General features: G+C 41.0%; 1 protein-coding gene across 3 annotated transcripts in view; it reads left to right on the top strand.

The window, feature by feature from the left end:
• Positions 1 to 4,977: 4,977 nt before the first annotated feature.
• Positions 4,978 to 21,578, top strand: part of LOC143038061 (uncharacterized) — a 72,424-nt gene continuing 55,823 nt past the window's right edge. Inside the window, exon 1 of one of the 3 annotated variants that reach the window (XM_076206955.1) lies at positions 4,978 to 5,666. In XM_076206955.1, the coding sequence (XP_076063070.1) occupies positions 5,540 to 5,666 (127 nt within the window). In that variant the 5' untranslated portion in view covers positions 4,978 to 5,539. Of the gene's footprint in view, positions 5,667 to 7,238; positions 7,261 to 21,578 lie in introns of those variants that run through there. The other 2 variants (XM_076206953.1, XM_076206954.1) reach the window with 2 other exon arrangements.

Below are 21,578 nucleotides of genomic sequence, written 5' to 3'. Positions count from 1 at the left end.
GGACTAGCCTCTGTGTTTGAGTTGATGTATCAAATCTCGGCCGCGATTCGAACAGTTCCTCAATCCAGTAGTTAGTATGATAAGTTGCCTTTTAAAGGGGTTTTCTCGCTTCACTAGGACAACGAAAGGGTGAGGTACAAAATCATTTATTAATTCACATTATATAAAAATACACAATTTACTTAGCCTGGTGTATGTGGGATACGCGCGGAGCACAAGCGAAGGAATCAGAGCGATCCAATACCTGCGTCTGTTAGATTTATACCAAAACCGCACAACAGTGCCAGTGGCGAGTGCCAAGTTTTCATAAATGTAAAACTAACCTACCTCTATTTGCCTGGCTTTACACAATCTGTTTACTTCTTTATTTTTGTGTGAAGAAGATTTACAATTTATCACTTTTTAGTTATCTAACAAAAAAGGAGAAAATTTTCTATAATAATGCGGACGCTACTTCTTCATGTCATTACTCATGTCGACCTCCAACCTGCCCGAAAGTTGTGTACTCCTCCGCCGTTGGTTTGTAAGTCCTCCTGCAACTGGGACATCCGCATGAGAAAAAATCTAACTCACGTTTAATTTTTTTTATCTAATTTAGGATAACCCACTAATTGGTTGAATTTAACATCAATAGGCATTTTCATTAAGGATGTCGAGCGAAATTGGCTCGTGCTAGAATGTGGTTTATGGTGACATTTGTTCGCGTCTCTTCGTGTCAGTGACGCATCATGGAACATGACATATCCCCTTTCCCCGGATAAAAATGTTTAAGCCTGTGAAGCAAGGGTTTTTTTTTTTTTTTTTTTTTTTTTTTTTTTTTTTTTTTTTTTTGTCAGGACGCGACAAGGCGTTGGCTACTACATTTTATTTTTCCGGGATGTGTTGAACACTTAAATCATGTCCTTGGAGTGCTAATGCCCACCTGGCCAGTCTCTCATTCTTTGTTTTCCCACCTATGATATATTTCAAGGGGTTATGATCACTCAGGATGATAACTTTTTTTGTCGAGAAATTTGTTTCTGAATTTCCTTCTCAGTGGTAGAATACTGCCTCTGATAATCCTTGAGGATTTGAGACATGAATGAGATAGGCCTCATGACACCATCCTTCTCCTGAACAAGCATGACTGGCGTCACAAAAGATATAAAAGGACTTACTATAATCTGGAGCTATCAAGACAGAACGATCCGATAGGAGCTTCTTACATTCCTTAATGGCTGCATCATCGCCTTCATCCCACTTGCAATGATTATAACAGAGCATGCAAGGTTTGGACAGTACCTCCGATATAATCCAAGAATGCCCATGAATCTTCTGATGCCTCGCTTTGTCTTCGAGACCTGGAATTCCATGGCGTCCTTCACTCTGGCTTCTAACGGCGTGATGCAATTTTGGCCTACCTGATGTTCTAGATCAGTGGTTCTTAACCTGTGGGGAATTCCCCACTGGTGGGGAATGGCGGAGTTGCCAAGTGGGGAATGACCGGTCGGACAGAAGAACCAATGTCTTTTTTTTTTTTTTTTTTTTTAATCGATGTGTTTTTGTTTCTTTTTGTTTGTTTCTGGTGTATTTTATTTCCATGTGATAACTGTTAGTAAAAAATCTAATATATGCAAACAAAAATTAAGGGCCGTAAAATGGCACAAAAAAGCAAAGCGTATATTTACGTACTAAACACTGCATGAGTTAAAATCGAATTTGTCAAAGACCGATGCTGTGGTGGGAAATGGAGGGTTGGCTCACTAAAAGGTGGGGAATTGGAGAAAAAAGGTTAAGAACCCCTGTTCTAGATAGTCAATGGTGCTCCTCCCAAAGGCACTCTTCTTCAGATTCACAGTAAGCTGGGTTTGTTTTAGTTTGTCAAGTAAACCCTTCAACCTGTGCATGTGATCACTCCATGTATCAGAGAACACAAGTACGTCATCCGAGTATGCTCTTACACCTGTCAATCCCTCGACTAGCCAATTTACAAGGCGCTGAAAATGTGCTCCACTATTTTTCATACCAAATGGGGTCACTTTATATTGAGAGTGCCCGTGTGGGGGTAACAAAAGCAGATATCTCATTAGCACTGCTTGTAAGAGGAATCTGATGATATCCCTCCATTAAGGCAGGTTTCGTCAATAATTTTGCAGCAGCAACTTCTTCAATGAGATCCTATATTCTGGGGAGAGGGTAAGGGTCCGCTTTTGTGACTGCGTTCACCTTCCTGCAATCAATACATAGTCTCTACTCACCTCCGGGCGAAGTCCAAGGACTAGTACTAGGTTCCACTGAGCCATGATCCATAAACTGCTTCACTTCCTTCTTCATGATCCTCCTCTTCTGGGGCGACAATCTGTAGAGAGTTTGCCCCACCGGTGTCCTAGTGAAGATAGGAAATATTTTTTAAAAGTCAAAATAGTTATACTAGATACTGATTGAGAAACTGCCCAAGTCACGGCCGATTTTTTGATACATCAACTCAAATACAGAGGCTAGTCCGTGACACGGACGTCCGGCAATGTTTTCACAATGTTTACTGGCGCCAGTATATAGTTGTACCCATATCACATTGTATTTCTCTGCTCCCTGCCACTAATATTGTTTCCTTAGGACACTGAGAGGTAGTGGCCAAGCTATGTAATGGGAGCCTGTAGTGTTATATAATCAATTACTTATGTATATTTATTTGCCAATGTATGTATATATAAGCCACCTGGCGGGTTCTGTTAGTATGTTATTATTCCCCCGCCAAATAGATTAATGTTTTCCGCGCATTCTGGGCGCGAAACGCTGTATGAACCAGTCTCTTGTCAGCCGTGGGCGAGAGAGTACACGGTTTTTTTCTTGGTGTGTAAAATATAGTTATTCATATCTCATATATGCAATTCGCAGTGACTTTCATTTAAACCACCATTATGCCTATATATATTTCCTTTCTGCCCGGCCTTATATATCCCGGGAATTAGTGATTACGTTTTTTAGATGTCGAAACGTGCTTAAACTAGGTAGTTCAGCTACTCTTAACCAATGGGAAAAAAGAACATGATTTCGCGCCATATTATGTAGCGTTTTCTGAGCTTGGCGTCATCTGACAGAACGTATTCGAAGCGCGCCCCAACAGACGGGTATTGCGCAATGGTTTACTTTATAACATACATATTATGAAATATATACAAAATTTCTTTCCACAAGTGACAATAACAACATTAATGATAATACACAACACATCATATTCACGCAAGGCGTGCCTTAAAAATACAAACAGGAGACTTTATTTACGCACAACCATAGGATTCTATTCACGCTAAGGACGTGTCAATACCTATATTCAAATATACGGTTGTTCGATATATGAACCCGTGTGGGCCAGTGGGTAGAGCTTCTTCCTTGAACGCGAGAGGGTCGAGTTAAATTCCGAGGAGTGCAGTTAGTTAAATCTGCACTGTCATGGCTTCCCAGTCCCCCCTCTCACCCTTCACCTCTCTGCAGCTGTGGGCATCGAAGGTGCAATGTATTAGAGCACTATTTCAGGGCGGTCAAGCTGATTACACTGACTGGATTCAAACTCCATGTGCATCCACATCGACTCTAACACTCTCAACACTTCACGTGCACTTCGCACCATCCAAACAAATTTACAAAGCTGGATAGGCTGGTGGTCCTGCAGAGGATCCTGAAAATTGGACACATACATTTACATTGTATCCAATTATAAAACGTATATGTCTAGTAACAGATTATATTCGACCTCGGTCCATGCTCTTGTCCTTGGGTATGCGCCACTGCAAAGTCTTGTTTATCAGTTCTCCTGGTTGCTAATCCCATGTCTGTCACTTTGGCCTTTCCGTCTCCCACTTACACATCGGCTCCGCTTACATACTTTTCTTGACTGATAATTTCTACATTTTTTTCTATCCTTTCTCCACCAATTGTATTTATCTTTCACTTGGATTTCAATATTTTGTTTAATTCGTCCCCGTAAGATACATTGTACATTTTTTTTCAATAACCCCTGCTTTCTAACCATCCGCACTAGGATATGTCATATTCAATGCCTTTGTATTTACTCTTCTTTTTCCATCCTTTCGTTTTATTCTCTGTTTCACCACATTCTTAGATTCTGATCTACCAGTCTCCAGTAAAACTATTGTCCTGCTCCGTCCTGAGGTAATGTTTTAGTTTTTAGGTTCACTGATGTAGTTACCTAACTGTAAAATGTAAGCGACGTTGGTGAGATCCCACTCTGTGCTTCCAATAATCACATGGCTTTGAATTCTTTCATGTTGTCTGACTGAACTATTTCTTTCTCTAGAATTTCCAAAAATAATGCATCTCTACGGAAAACTTGACATCCTCAAACACACACACACACACACACACACACACACACACACACAAATATATATATATATATATATATATATATATTCTCTCACATACACACACACACACACACACACACACACACACACACACACACACACACACACACACATATATATATATATATATATATATATATATATATATATATATATATATATATTTTTTTTTTTTTCATATCCACTCAATGTTTTTCTATCCCACAGTACAAACAAAAAGTTTCTGCTCGTTTCACAAATCTAAAGATTGCAGCCATGTCACCTTTCTTCCAGTATGGGCAGATCCAGTTTATAGACTTCCTCGTACAATTTGTCAGTTAGAGTGGGGACAGTTTTGGTTATTGCACTTTGCATTATTTTTTCCATTGTACATTTATTTTCGTATGAGGACCAACCGCAATTGTATCCCAATGTAGGGCATAACGTGTGTGCGTGCTTGCATGTGCAAAAGCGCAGTTACACATGCGTAGTTACTTTGAAGCATTGGTGTTATTCTCTTTTCACTGAACTTATCAGTTATATGAACCAAGTTTCCTAATTCATGTATTGAAAGGTGATAATCTGTCCAGTACAGGGTGTTATCTTATCAAGGACTTCTGTTGGTGTGTCATGGTGTGCAGTGGTGGGGCAGCGATCGAAAATGCGCCACCAGGACTGGTCCGGCCGATTGAGTGACAACAGCACCCACGACGGTAGCCTGTGAAAAGAGAGGAAAAATATACAAATACATACAAGACCATAAACCGAGGCCTCCGTCTGCCGAGTTAATAGTGGAACGTTGTTGTCTGGTGTGTGTCCAGCACAGCTTTCAGGTGGTCGAGTGAACTGTAGAAGCGAGCTTTGAGTGTGTTGCCAGTGAATCACCAACCGATCCAGGTTTGATCAGCCATCGATAACCAGGATATAATATAAGAACTGCTTTGGTGCCTGCGGGTGCATCGGCCACGATGAACAAAAAAGAAACGCAGTAGTAACGTAGATGGACAGATGTATGGAATAAATAAGAGTGGCAGATAGGATTTTTTGTTACAGCAGCTGAACCCGAAGAACAATTTAATTGGTGGAGGAAGGTGCACTGTTGTCAGAGGGAAGCGTGGCGATAGAGAAAACGAGAGTGAGAGGTCCGATTTGTGGGGGTTATGGTGTGAAGGAGGGGACGGGGGTCGCGGAGTATGCTCAGGATGCACCTCACCTCTTCCTCCCTTGCGTGGGCACTGCTCGGCCTAATCCCGGCATCGGTTCTTGCGAGCAGTAGCGCTACTGTTTCTACTACTATTACTACAACCATGGTCGAAGAAGGTATGTTGTAAGAACGTTCTCGTGTGTACCAGTAGTCCACATTTCCATCTGTTACTCCTCATCTCAGCAGTAGCTATAACTCAGTCATTATTTCTATTTTATTCTGCACTACTTTGCTGCAATTATTATTGTTTTATTGCTACTGCTACTACTGTTGCTGTTATATTACTGCTACTATTATTGATAATGATGATATAACAATCACCAGTCGCCGTCTCATTTTGTGAAGTGATGCCACATGGACAGCTCTTATGAAGCGATGGATTGTTATATGATAAACATTTTGAGTGCACGCACAACAGCGCAGCTCCACGTGTTTTATCGTTTCTTAGTATTTCCTTCCTAACGTATGCTTTTGATTGGTACGCCACATGTCCTCCCAGGTGCGTCGCCCCGCCAACCAGCCAGCCAGCCAGCCAGTGGTAGCGACGCGGGGAACCGCCCCAACAACCGTTTATTTATGACCCTAATAACTTAATACATACTGGGAAATGTTACAAATATTTTTTTTCTTCTTTTTTTTAAGAAAATAATCTCATCGTAAAATTGGATAACTTTTCCACGATTTCTTCTTGTTATCGATAGTCATAACTTTTGAGTGACAGTCTACCTTCAAATGAGAAATTATAGAGAATAGAAACGAAAAATCGAATTGATAATATGTTACCTAGGGAAAGACCTGGTTATATAAGAAAAACAAAAGAAAAGAAAATGGGTTTTATATTATGACAGGTTTGGTTAGAACTTTTTACGATCTTGACGTTATAGCTTTCAAGTTGAACATCTTCCATAAATTTGGATCGTAAATTGAAATACTTTATGGATGGAAACAGTACAATAGCAAACCATAAAGTTAACGTCACGTTTACCACGCTGCCTGTCGGCAGTTGGGCAAACTACAAAGACAATCTCGATGCGAACCGAGTAAACAAAGGCAACATGTGACTCATTCCCATAGGTATTGTTGATAGAAAACGATGTCTCTGGGGCCAGTATCGACATTCAACGTATTAGCAGTTATTCCAACATTCAATCGAAGTGTTGGTTGGAGTATCGAGGACTAAAAGCTAGTGGAAACAAAACCAAACTTGTGGAAAAGGTTTTTCACGGCATCATACAGCCGATCTGGTCTTCTCTCTAGCATGTCTAATCTTTGTTTCAAGTTAGTTCCCCCATGTATCGCATTACCCTGTATTTGCTGTGTTTTAAGGCTTTCAAAGTCGTACTTTATCAGTGTTCATTTTAATCAAAATGACAACAGGCCGCAGGCTACGGGGACCTGCTGATAGCATGATATTAAGCAATGCATATTGTATAGGTTTCAGTAAATTCAAATTCAATTTTTATTTATTTCATTAGGCATGTTAGACCAGGGGAATCATTCAATTGCCAAGGGGATTTTTAAATTGTTTCAAAATAAGGATGGTCCTACATAGCATGTTGGCGTCACGCTCTACACCATGACTAGTTCTGGTAGCCCCATTGACTAAACGAGAAGCCACACCCAATATTTTATATTTATTTAAGCAGCATCCCTGCTTACAGAACATCAGGAACAATGAACAGAAGTTCGAGCCTTGATGATACAAGGAAAGTACGTATATAATTTTTTTCTTCCTTTTTTAATGGTTATGCAGGTCCAATTCTTCACAGTGTCAATCGTATGGAAGATGTATCCCCGAGGCGACAAAGACAAGGCCTCAGGTGAAGCCCAAGTATCCTTGCGGCGACAGAGACAGGGCCTTGGGTGTAGACCAAAGTACTGTAGAATAGCGTGGGTACTTTCCCACAAACCGGGCGACTCGGGTCTAGAGTGATGATAAGTCCGCTGCAGAGTTGTCTCAGCACCTGGCCAAATCCTATGGGACCGGTCCGCTGTGTATCTGCAAAACAGTCTCACTGGCAACACAATCGTCCAAATAATCGTTGTGGAAACAACGACATGTAATTTGTCTGCCCTTCTCAGGGCGTGAGAATCAATGAAGAATAATATTGCGGTATACAGGTCCAAGTCCAATAATGTCACTCCCAACACCCTAGTCATTTTTTAAAAACATATTTGTTTCAATCTGCTAGCATACTCATCCCTTATAACAGGTTAACGGTGTCCATAAGATTTCAATCGCGGCGATGTGAGCGAAGATTTGAATCAGATGGCGATTCGCATATTATTTCATATGTTTCTTGTTGATAATGTTCTTGAAATAGAATAAGTAATTTTGTGTAATGCTTGTAATATTTGATCAGAGGTATGGTGTTCAAATAACACACGGAAATTGTATCATGTGTCAATAGATGAACGGCACTTTAACATGAGACAAATAGTCTAGGCAAACCTTCTCTTGGGTTTGGCAACAGCAAGACGTAGACCTTGATCCAATTTATTTAAGTTGAACTATAGGCTCGAAACGTAGAAAGAATCCAAAATGTCCCACTGGTATAACGTAATAACATATACAGAAATCACTGGTGTAATAATTAACATAAGTTGATCACTCACGGTCACGGCTGACATATGCAAAGATAATCTGTTTCTTCCAATTTTATGTAATATAGATATAGCTCTTCAATGTTTGGCTAATAGGTTCCTGTATTAATCCTGTAAGTTAAACTGAAAATGATGTTAGACATATAGTGCACCGCTTCACAATTTTGGTTACATCAGAAATCATTTAGGTGAACACGCAAACTACTTAAGTTAAACATTACATTTCATCCATAGCCGAAGACAAGACAGGCAATGTACAAGAAGAAACTCATTCTTTTGGATACAATAAATTTGTACTATTAGCATTAGTGCTAGTGATGTAGAACATCTTCCATTACATCAATATCCTCATCTCTGGAACCTGATATTATTTCCGCGAAAGCACTTTTAATGGGAGCTCAATTTTTCAAATTTTCAATGAGTCCAAATATCTATTTAAATATATATAGTGTATGTTCATTTTATATAATTTAATTTCAACCCGGTATGCGCTATACTGACATGCATAGGTTTATTGCTGACCGTAACGGCCGTTGCTGCATAGAAATCAGTTTTACTATTTTATTCACATGAAGGGCTTCCTCTGTTTAGGGAATGTTTCATCCTCGTTTAATTGTATAATGTATAATTACTTTCGACGAGGGAAATGTTTCAACCTCAAAACCTCATTTACCGAGGACGCATTGTATTTCACATAGTTTTTGTTTGATATATCATATACCAAGGTGATTTTTCATCCGTGCAAAATGTACAACGCGCATGCCTCAAGTATCGAGGATTTTGTCATTTCTACGTTTTTTGATAGTTTAACGGCTCCTTTCACGACAATCGCGCATATATATATATATATATATATATATATATATATATATATATATATATACACATATACATATATACATACATATATATACCAAGGCTTTTCCCCCCTTACAAGGGAGGTAGCCAAAAAGGAAAGGCATAAAATCATTCCCACCCATTCCATCCCTGAATACACTCCACACCCCTCCACCCTCCCTCTTATCTTAGCACCTCCCGGATGACGGGTCATCCCTGCACCCTGTCCACTGCCCTGGGTCAGAAGCAGTGTCGCAAGACACAGCACATCCACAGCAAGGCCGCTTCATTAAATCGGCGACCCCCCCTCTCCGTCCCCTCATGCAGAAAAGGAGAAGACGGGGAGAAATCCCTTCGGGCTGCGTCAAATTTTGCTCACACATACTACCTCACCCCCCATCCCCCACCCATTCCACCTCATGCATCACAACATCATCCATATACAACCATTCTCCATTCACCCCTGTCTTCTGTCCTCTCCCGTCCTTCCTCAACAGACATTCCCCTCTTCCCCAAAGCCCCCTTCACCCCATCCATCCACCTCATCCTAGGACGTCCCCTCATGTTCACTCCCTCCACATCTGCCTTCCATACCTCTTTTACTAGTCTTTCTTCACTCATCCTTTCCATGTGTCCAAACCATCCTAATACTCTTTCATCAACCCTATCTCCCAACTCCCTTTCCACCCCTGTTCTCCTCCTCACCTCCTCATTTCTCACTCTATCTAGCCTAATAACCCCCATCATACTTCTCAGACACCTCATCTCAAACACATTCAAACTCCTTCTCTCTTCCTCTCTTATGTTCCATGTTTCTGCCCCATACAGTGCTGTTGGCACAATCACTCCTTCATACAGTTTCCTCTTAGCATCCATTCCCAAATGTCTATTCCTCATTACACTCTTCAATCCACCAAGGCATTTACTCGCTTCTCTCAATCTACATTCTACCTCCACCTTCACTCCACCTTTTCCTGCCACATTTACACCCAAGTATCTAAAACTATCCACTTCCTCCAGTCGCTCTCCCTTAATGCTCACTTCCAGTCTACTGCCACTTTCACCCCTTGTACATCTCATCACCTTACTTTTACCCACATTTATCTTTAGCTTTCTTCTATCACATACTCTCCCAAACTCTGTCACCAACTTCCTCAATCCCTCCTCCGATCCTGCCACAAGCGCAGTGTCGTCAGCAAACAACAGCTGGCTCACCCACTTTTCTCCATTTACTTTAACCATCTCCAATCCCTGACCCACTACCCTTGCATTTACCTCTCGCACTACCCCATCCATGTATAAGTTGAACAGCCAGGGCGACATAACGCATCCTTGACGAAGTCCCACCTTTACCTCGAACCACTCACTCTCTCAATTTCAAATCCTGACACAAGCTCTACTATTCTCATAAAAACTCTTGACAGCTCCTAGAAGCTTTCCTCCTATCCCATATATCTGCATAACCTCCCACAGTGCCTTTCTGTCTACCCTATCGTAAGCCTTTTCCAGATCCATAAAAGCCCAAAAAACATCCTCCCCCTTTCCTATAGCTTTTTCACATATTTGTCTTACCACAAAGATCTGATCTACACAACCTCTACCCGTACTAAATCCACATTGTTCCTCACCAATTACTCCTTCTGTTCCTCTCCTAATCCTCTCAATCAAGGTCCTCCCATAAGCCTTCCCAACTACACTTAACAAGCTAATCCCTCTGAAACTACTACATTCACACTTGTCCCCTTTTCCCTTGTAAAGTGGAACTATACAGTCACTCCTCCAGTCCTCCAGCACTCTACCCTCTCTCCAGCAAACATTTAATATCCTCACCAACCAGTCCACCATCACTGTACCTCCTTTTTTTTTAGACATTCTACATGGCATCCATCCAGACCAGGTGCCTTTCCTGTTTTCATCATCTTAACAACTGCCTTCACTTCATCCTTCCTTATTTCTCCTCCATTTTCCTCACTCATCACAGTCATTTTCTTAGCATTTCCCACTGCAGCTATCTTTCCCTCCCTATCCTCCTTCACATTTAGCAACTCCCTAAAATATTCTGCCCATCTTCCTCTTACTGCCTTCTCTTCCATTATCATCTCTCCATCTGCACCTTTTACTTTTTCTTCTCTACTTGATTTGCCTCCTCTTCCTCTCTTAATTTCTTTCCAAAACATCTTTTTATTACTTTCAAAATTTTCTGTCATACTCTTACCCCATTTCACATCTGCTCTCCTCTTTGCCTCCTTTACCTTTTGCTTTACTTCTCTTTTCTTTTCTTTGTACCTCTCATATGACTCCCTCGTCCTATTTTGTAACCAATCTGTGAAAGCTCGCCTCTTCTCTTCTACAACCTTCTTTGTTTCCTCATCCCACCATCCACTACCCTTCCTTCTATTTCCTCCTGTCCTTCTTGTTCCACAGACCATCCTTGCACACTTTGTGACTCCCTCCTTGAACCATATTCATTTATAGCGGGAATTTTATTTCATCAAGGAAAGGCATAAACCTTGGACACGACCGCGCATAACTTTTTTAAATTTCATTTCAATTTCTGGCGGGACTTACAATTTCATCAAGGAAGGTATAACCTTGGACACGACCGCATATATCCTTTTTAAAATTAATTTCGTTTTTCTGGCGGGACTTGCCATTTCATCAAGGAAGGTATAACCTTGGATGGACGACTGCGATTACCTTCCTTTAAATCATTTCATAGCGGTACTTTCAGTAGCTCCTTTTTTCCTAGGAAAAGGTATAACCTGAGACATAGTTTTTTTTCGTAGCTCCTTTTTTCCTAGGTAAAGGTATAACCTGAGACATCGTTTCACAAAATTAAGTTCCCAAAATATTTTCAGATTATTTTTCCAATTTTAGATCGCGACACGTTTTTTCAAACCGAGGTAATTTTCTTCCTCTTTGTACTTTTCAAACCGAGGTAATTTTCTTCCTCTCTATATATTTCAAACCAGAGGGAACCGACTTCCTCCGTGATTTCATAATTCTCGTTTAATGCCATTGAACCTTAGCCTCAATGGTTTATGTTTTTTGCCCGCTAATAAATGCAGTAGCTGTCAATACATTCAGTAGCCCGCTAAATACATTCAATAGAAAGGGAATCGACATCCTCACGCAAATATTTTCTTTCGGTATATTTCGATATTTCTCGTAGACTTATTCCGATATTGTCGCTTATAAAACGTAAGGTTATAGATATCCTCATATGTTTCAATGTTGTCCGTTTATATTAGATATCCTCGTAGATTTCATTCAATGTTACTCGTTTGTGATAGATATGGTTTCATTCAAAATTGCCCGTTTATAATAGATATCCTCGTAGGTTTTATTCAGTGTTACCCGTTTATAATTTTCGAACCCTTGAGGGAATCGCCAAAAATTCTCACGTAAAATTTGTTGGACACTTTTTTGGGAAGTACTCCAGGTATATGATTTTTTTTCATGTCACTAATCACACTTTTTTAAATATATATAGGTATATATATACAATATATATCATATATTTCACAAATATCTCATATACGCTCATAAATATTTCATACATGCTCATAAACAATGTCCTCTCCCGAGTGTATTGTTTAGCAATGTGTTTGTGGTTAATGTATACAGGGAAACTTTAATCGTTAATGTATACAGGAAACTTTAATCGTTAATGTATACAGAGAACTTGATCATTTGTGTATACAGGAAACTTAATCGTTAATAGGGAACTTTAATCCCACCGCGGCGCCACCAATGTCGTGCTCCTTGTTTACGAATAAATATAAATAAGTATAAGTAAATGGAAGCAGTGGCCAAGATAACTAGAATAACAAGAAACACGAACAAACGTATGTACAAGAAATTATCACTTCACATTTAGTGGTGAATGAGACTAATGTTTCCTAAGTATGTGACTTTTATTATTATGTGATATTAATTTGAATTCAAAATATTTAGTGAATTACTGTGATGCGTGCGGGTGTGCGGGAGGCTAGACTATGTTTTATTTGGTACAGACCTTTCTCTGGTTTGCGAGGATGCTTCAAGGTTCATGATACACTACTCGAGTCACGAATAGACTATTTAACGTTAATATGAATAAATTGAAATTCCAGATAAGACTGAACTTGACACTGGGTTAATTTCTTAAGAGAGAAGACTGAAGACTAAAATTTACACTATTGCTGGCTACAAGGGAACCTCTGGATGCTATAGGTTCCTCCTACAACTTATTATGATTGGTTAAGATTCTCTCTGTATACCACAAATGACCAATGGAAACACATGCCTTTTTCGTAAACATCCCATCACGTGTCCATTTCAGAACTGCAAATTCAGCAAGAGTGTTTTTACTCGAGAAGGGCCCAGCGTGCGATGCGTCATGCCCAGCGCACGATGCGATGACGAAAACTAGTATCGACTAGTATCACTGTCTAGTAGCAACTAGTGGTGATGGTGTTGGTGGTGTCGTCAAACCAATCACCACATATGTGTGGATTGACAATAAATGTCTACAGCTGAAAAGTGAAGAAATGTATCTAGTTTATTGATCATCAGAATATATATAGTTATAGGGGTTTATCTGCAAAGACGTAGGAGTTTGTGAATGAACTATTTCCGCCCGTACAAAAATTGAATGAAAATAACCAATATTTCAACATTTGGTAAAATTATACAATCATTTTCCACAAACATGCTTTCTTCTTACAAAAGCTATCATGATTTGTGGCAACATTAATTTCACAAATGTAAATAATATTTATGGATACATACAATGGTTTGTTTAATCATATTAATTCTTAAGTCACAAAAAATACTACGCGACTTCAGGAGATACTACATAAACCTCCTACCCTTAACCCTTAACCCTAACCAAAATATATATATTTTTTCGAAATGAAATATAGTTATCCAAGTATAGTGATAGGGTATCAGAATATATATGGTTATAGGGGTCTATCTCTAAAACCCTATGAGTTCATGTACAAACAAATAAACAATCATACAGACAGACAGAGGCTACTACTTTATTATAATATATATATATATATATATATATATATATATATATGTGTGTGTGTGTGTGTGTGTGTGTCATCACATCACTCAGAGTTAGTGATTAAATTTTAGCCAGGTTCTAATAAAATCAGAGGGGAAGAGGACACAAATTGAACATCTAACATTTACAAAACTTTATTTCTAAGAGTCTTGTGCTATTATATACATGCGATTATAAAATATCAAATAATATATAAAAACTGGAACACAATATCAACCAGGGAGGAATTGAGAAACAGAATATTTATTCACTGGATTTGAATATTTACTACACTTATTGCCGAAGATTGACAAAAGGGCACACTCACTTATTTTTGAGTCGATCGATTCTCTTCTGTCAATTTGGAGAAGGCCTTCCACGTAGTCGTAAAATCTTGAGGATGAGACGTATTTCTTCATTCAGTTGCGAGTTGAGGGAAAGACTTCCACGTGGTCGTGAAGGCTTGAAGAAAAGAAGTACGTCTTTTGTATGTTACGAGGCCGAAGGAAGGACTTCCACGATGTCGTGAAGTCTTGAAGATGAAACGTACATCTTCTAGTCAGCTACGTGACCGAAAGGACTTCCGCGTCGTCGTGAAGTCTTGAAGATGAGACGTACGTCTTTAATCAGCTGCGTTGCCGAAGTAAGGACTTCCACGATGTCGTGAAATCTTGAAGAAGAGATTTACGTCTTGGGACTGAAGTAAATCCTAAGGTCTTTTCTCCTCAACCACCTTCACTACTCCTTTGTTAACTCGACTCTACTTCTTAATTCTCTAAGCGTACCCTTTGGAGGTGTTTATATACTTGCGTGGGTATGACGTCACTTAAGGAATTCGTCAGTGACGTTCGAATCCTTTCACACGTTCAAATCAATCTTCATTTAGAACGTCACTCCTACTACTGCTTCCGCTTTCACACCTCCACTAGATGAATCACACGGGTGGTTAGGCTATACGCATAAAACGAACTTCTTTATAACGTGGGCCTCATCTGAAAACCACACATTGTTCAGGAAGTTTTCATTCTCTTCAGTCTTTTGAGAGAACCACCCACGCATGGCGACTCTCTTATCCTTATCAGCCTGGGTGAGCTGGTGTTTGATCTGAATCTTATAACGATAGAGTTTCAGATCAGGGATCAAAATGCGTCTAATTGAAGAACATGAAACCACAAGCTGTTGACTCCTACGACGCAGAGATTTGCTCAGGATTCGGCCCACAGAATCTCGAACAATCGCGACATTCTCAGGTATTCGGACTGTAACAGGAGCTCCAGTAGGTGATTTTCTAGCCTTCCTACGACCCTCTACACTTCCATAGGCTTCAACATTTCGAACCCACTTGAAATTTTGACTCGTGTTTGGGTAATGGTTGAAATCGAATAGGTGGCCATACTTGGTTTGAATAGTCTTGAATGATTTGGCCTTGTAGTAATATACATATACAGTACATGCAGGCAACACACGCACACACACACACACATACACACACACACGCATGCACTCACACACACACACACAAAGTTTAGGGCGGTCCGTCGATGATCAAGGACGACAGTGCTTCGGTGAGGTGAGATGTAGTGAGTGAAGTTAGGTGGTGATGCTGACATCTTTGTCGCTGATGACAACGGAGGGGATTGTGGAGCCCAGACTTTGACCCACATAATCTTCCACACTCCGGGCAAGTCAGGTGGATATACTCTATTGTTACGCTGAAGTCTTTTTTTCCCGCCGGTCGTACTGTGCTTGGATGCGAGCAGACTCAAGATGTTTGATTCCTTGTGAGCACTTTTTACGACATAAGGCGCGATCAGAGACGATGGTTTTAAGATCAGTTTGTGGGATGTTACACCGTTACCTATACACACGCAGACACACATACACACAGCGCGTGCGTGCGCATGAACGCCCAAAGGCCCTTAAAAATAGGTAGCCGAACTATCCCTCACTCATTAAAAGAGTCTCTTCCATCTCAGTTACTCGTGGAGGATGGGTCATCCCCCGTTTTCCACCACACTGCTCAAAGCAGAGGCAATATATCAATATACCACCACCACAGCAAGCCGCGACAGTGGAAGCTGCTTTATCCCCACCGCAACAACACATACCGAGCTCTCACCTCAACCATTAAAGAAATATAGAGAGCCTACAAAAAGAAATCCCTTCAGGTCCCGTCCTTTCTTCTTCCAATAACGTCCTCTCCATCTCTTATCCTCTCCCTTCATTGCTCATTGCGCGTGTGTGTATGTGTGTATTTACCTAGTATTACACCGGTAGGGAGCTATGCTCGTAGTGACCCGTCTTTGTATCTTTCAGCATCATTTTTTTTCTTAACGTCCTCTCCATCTCTTATCCTCTCCCTTCATTGCTCAACAGATTCTTGTGTCCAATTCCCCCTTCACTTCGTCCATCCACCGCATTTTTTGGTCTTCCCCTCGTGTTTCCTCCATTCACTTCTGCTTTCCACATTTTTCTTACTGGTCTTTGCTCACTTCCCCCTGTGCCCAAACCATCCCAGCATTCTTTGATCCACCCTGTCAGCCATCTTTCCACCCCAGTCCCTACCAAACCTCCGCATTTCGCCATCTATCCTCGTAACCCTCCCCATACTTCTACACTTTATCTCAAACACGCTTAAGCTCTTCATTTCTGTCTCCTTCAAATACCAAGTGTCTGCTCCATAATATATGTATGTAATATAATATAACATATAATGTAAATATGATATAGTATTTAGTATAATATATTGTGAAGGACATTTTGCGCGCAGATATTTCAACAAGAAATTGGAAGTAAACACCCGCCACATGAGCCTTACGCGTGCGTTTATGTAATGGATGACTGCTTGTACTCACGCATGTGTGCGTGTGTAATTCACCATGGTCTTGGACCACGTGTTGGACTCATGATCGATAGCTATTTCCCTCCCGGAAGAGAGCTCAGAGCTCATATATGACCGATCTATGGGTACTGCTGTGACCTTACACACACACACACACACACACACACACACACACACACACACACACACACACACACACACACACACACACACACACACACACACACACAACTCCCCGCTAACGAGAGTTGGAGTAACGACCCGCTGCTCAGCGATACAGAAATTATTTCACCACTGGCGGGATTTGAACCCGGACCGCCGTAGTGGCGATCGGAAAATATACCACTGCGCCATCAAGTCGTACAGTGTGTGTGTGTGTGTGTGTGTGTGTGTGCGTGCGTGTGTGTGTGTATTCACTTGGTCTTTGGATCACGTGTTGGACTCGTGATCGACAGCTATTTCCCTCCTGGAAGAGAGCTCAGAGCTCGTAGGTCCGATCCATAGGTAATGCTATGACATTAGACACACACACACCCCCAACTCCCCGCCCACGAGAATCAGAGTAACGACCCGAAGCGCAGCGGTACCGAAATAATTTCGGCCCTGGGCAGTATTCGAACCAAGAACTACGGGCCACAATGGGAACAGCGTTGGGCTTTACCAACTGCGCCACCGAGTCTACGAATGAATACGAATGCGTGTGTGTATGTGTGTATTTACCTGGTGGTACCTAGTTGTATTACACGGGTAGGGAGCTATGCTCGTAGTGACCCGTCTTTGTATCTTTCAGCATCAAGTTTTTTTCTTAAGATCTTGAATAATATTTCCACACACTGTTACTTTATCTAAGTTACTCCACATATCCAACACTCTGTGTGGGAAGCTATTCTTTTTCCGATCTCTTCTATAGTTATCCTTTTTGAGTTTCTTTTCATGACCTCTTGTTTTTCATTGTCATTTTTAGTAGTGTGTGCGTGTGTGTGTGTGTGTGTGTGCGTGTGTGTGTGTGTGTGTGTGCGTGCGTGCGTGTGTGTGTATGTGTGTGTGTATGTGTGTGTGTCTGTGTGTGTGCGTGTGCGTGCGTGTGTATGTGTGTGTGAGTGTGTGTGTGTGTGTGTGTGTGTGTGTGAGTATGTGTGTAAGGTTGAGGCATGAGGAACATGTATAGAAATTTGGTGAAGAGGAAGGGGAGGGAAAAGATGAGACAAAGTGAGATGGAAAATGAAGACAAGTGCGTGAAGGGCTGTATTAGGAAGGAGGAGAGCAGTTAGGAATGGAAACAAAGAGCCAAGGAAAGGCAATAGTAAATAGATCAACGTAAAGGAATGCAATGAGGACAGCGAGATATAAAGCAAAATAAGAAGATAATAAGGAATGACAAAGGTAACCCAAGAGCGAGCTGAGGAAAAAAAAAGGAAACATCTAAAAAAAGTTATAGGAAAAGACGAGAATAGGAGTAATAAAAGAAGGGCTCAGAATGTAGAAAATTGTGAGGGTGACAAAACAAAAAGAAACGAAAAAGTGAATGGAAGAATGGAACAGCAAGACTGGTTTCGATCTCGCTTCGAAACTATTGGCTCAGGATCGAACCCCATTGGCTTACCCTGACTGTTCAAGTGGATACAGCAAAGGAAAAGTGACTCCTTGGGTTGGATGTGAACGCCTTCTAGTGTAAGGTCCTCCTTGAAGAAGCCATGTACCCTCTCTAGTCTTCCTACCAACCGCCTTCCTAATTAAACCATGCTTAAGCTTCCTTCGCGTCCAGTCCACTTCCATCAAACTTCCGTATTTCGGCTCTCTTCACCTTTTCCTCCTCCTCCGATTTTCTAATATATCCACTACTTTCCCCCATTGTCTCCGTCCCCGGAGCTGCTCCGGCCTTTTGGGATTTTGCTCGAGCGAGACTCCATTCAGATGACAGATCTCAGCTGAATTAAAAGTTATTGATAGCAAAGTCTCAAAATGAGCTTTATGGTGGGATCAAAAGGGGTCAAGTTCTCTCTCCACACCATCATCACATTGTCACCAACCACTTTGTCACTACATTCGGAATTAGTGCTACAGAATTATTGTCAAATATCCTTCTCTACAATTCTTTAATTCATTTTGCATTCTACTCCTTACCTCCTCTGCCTCATTCTTCTCACCTATGCCTCCTCTTCTTCACAGTCCTTCATCTCTTTTCCTCACCTTCTTCACTCTTCCACCGCCTCCCGATAACCTGATGAATCACAGCCACGATGCAATTGCCATAAAACTAGACAACCATACGATTGCCCGGTCCTACGAATGTGTGTGTGTGTGTGTGTATTCACCTCGGATCTGCTGCAGTCTCTGTCGAGACAGCCAGACACCACCCTACGGCAGTGAGCTCAGAGCTCCTTATTAGCCGATCTCTGGGTAGGTCTGAGACCACTCACACACCACACACCGGGACAGCAAGGTCACAACTCCTTGACTAACGTCCCGTACATACTCGCTGCTAGGTGAACAGGGGCTACACGTGAAAGGAGACAAACCCAACTTATCTCCGCCCAACCGGCGAATCGAACCCCGGTTCTCTGTCTTGTGAGGCCAGTGCTTTACCAATCCGCCACCGAGCCGTGTAAACAGTGTGTGTGTGTATATGTGTGTGTGCGTGTGTGTGTGTGTGTGTGTGTGTGTGATTCACCATGGTTCACCATGGTCTTGGATCACGTGTTGGACTCGTAATCGACAGCTATTTCCTTCCCGGAAGAGAGCTCAAAGCTCATATATGACCGATCTATGGGTAATGCTGTGACCTTACACGCACGCACACACACACACACACACACACACACACACACACACACACACACACACACACACACACACACACACACACACACACACAACTCGCTGTTAAAATAATTTGGCGATGGGGAGTTGCTGGACTAGATGCTTTCCTTGTGTACCTCACAGAGGAATGGCCTCCTGTATACAAAGAGAAGAGAAAGGCTCTAACTCAAGACTCTCATAAAGAGAGAGAGAGAGAGAGAGAGAGAGAGAGAGGAGGGGCAGTATGGGTAGGAAGCAGTTGGAGAAGTGGCAAGGTCATGGGGGCAGATAACGGGAGGCGGGGCTTAGATATCTGGACCAATATATTCAAGGCTGGCTGAGGGCCGTGGGTACCCCTACACACAGACTTTTAATTAATTTAATTTTCTTTAGCACCTCCTGGACCCGTCATCCAGGAGGTGCTAAGATGAGAGGGAGGGTGGAGGTGTGTGGAGTGTATTCAGGGATGGAATGGATGGGAATGATTTTATGCCTTTTCCTTTTTGGCTACCTCCCTTGTAAGGGGGAAAAAGCCTTGGTATATGTATGTATGTAATTTTCTTTAAGCCTTCCTGCGGCTCTAAACTTTGAGCTGACAAATGTAAATCAAGGAAGTGCATACGCATTCGGTGTGCGACCGCTGAGGTGAAGTATTCGGAAATAAAAGTGAAAAGTCTAGTTAACATAATTTGGAATGCCATAGAGACCATTTCTAATTATTTACTATATTATTATAATCATATAAAGGCCCCTTTTGTGTGGGAGGCTCTTGAGTTATCCTATAGGGTCATTAAGTTCTTCATTATTATTTTCATCTATTAACAGTGTATTCCATAAATCCTCGATTTCACTTGTTTTTAATACTCTCTATTTACCTCCCTGAAATTAAAGTCAAACACTATTTATTTATTTATTTATTTATTTATTTATTTATTTTTAATTGATTAATTAATTTATTTTTCAAGTATGTGAATAGGCATACTCAGTAGCACCTCTAAAAATTTAGCCTTCTTCCATGATCCTGTTTTATGACAACATATGTCACTGTAAACTCTTTTACCGATTTTGTTGACTACATTTACCAGCGTTCCTCTAATATTCATCTTCACCACTATTTTTTTTACATTCATCTATTCTTCCTGTCCCTTTTTTTCTGTGATATCCTTCAAATCTATCTTTTCCTCCCCGCTATTTTTTTTATTTTGTTCACACGCTATGGTTATATGAATGTTTTCTTCTTTAAGTTCAGATATATTCTAACTTTCATATACTTTATTCTCTGTTTTGACCACTTGCCTTTATTGAATTCTTACTTTGGTTCTGTTTCCATTCATATAGTTTATTTCACTTACTGGCTTTCTAGATCAATATTTGACTCTTGATTTAAGCTCTAAAAGCTTCCAAGTTTTTCATTGTCAATTTAACTTCTACAAACAATGTAGTCAAACAAGTCTTCTTCATTTCTGATATTATTGGCTGTTTTGTATTTTACCTTTTGTCTCCTAAAATCAACAGATCGGTCCAGTTCTCCATGGTTGACGGTTGTATCGTCGTGTCCTCGTGCTGCCGATTTGTTTTATTTATTTATTTATAACCTCTTATCATTTTGCGCACTGGCGGCTCTACCTACAATATAACCTTCACCTATTATTGCACAAGGTCTAGACTCTAAAGATTCCACACTGATGTGTAATTCACCATTGTCTTGGATCACGTGTTGGACTCGTGATCGACAGCTACTACCCTCCCGGATGAGAGCTCAGAGCTCATGTATGACCGATCTATGGGTGATACTGTTATTTGACACACACACACACACACACACACACACACACACACACACACACACACACACACACACACACACACACACACACACACACACACAACTTCCCGCCCACGAGAGTT

This window comes from Oratosquilla oratoria, chromosome 23 (assembly GCF_046742065.1).
Source record: "Oratosquilla oratoria isolate Oo_2021 chromosome 23, ASM4674206v1, whole genome shotgun sequence".
Taxonomy (NCBI): Eukaryota; Metazoa; Arthropoda; class Malacostraca; order Stomatopoda; family Squillidae; genus Oratosquilla; species Oratosquilla oratoria.
This window is presented reverse-complemented; position numbering and strand designations above follow the sequence as displayed.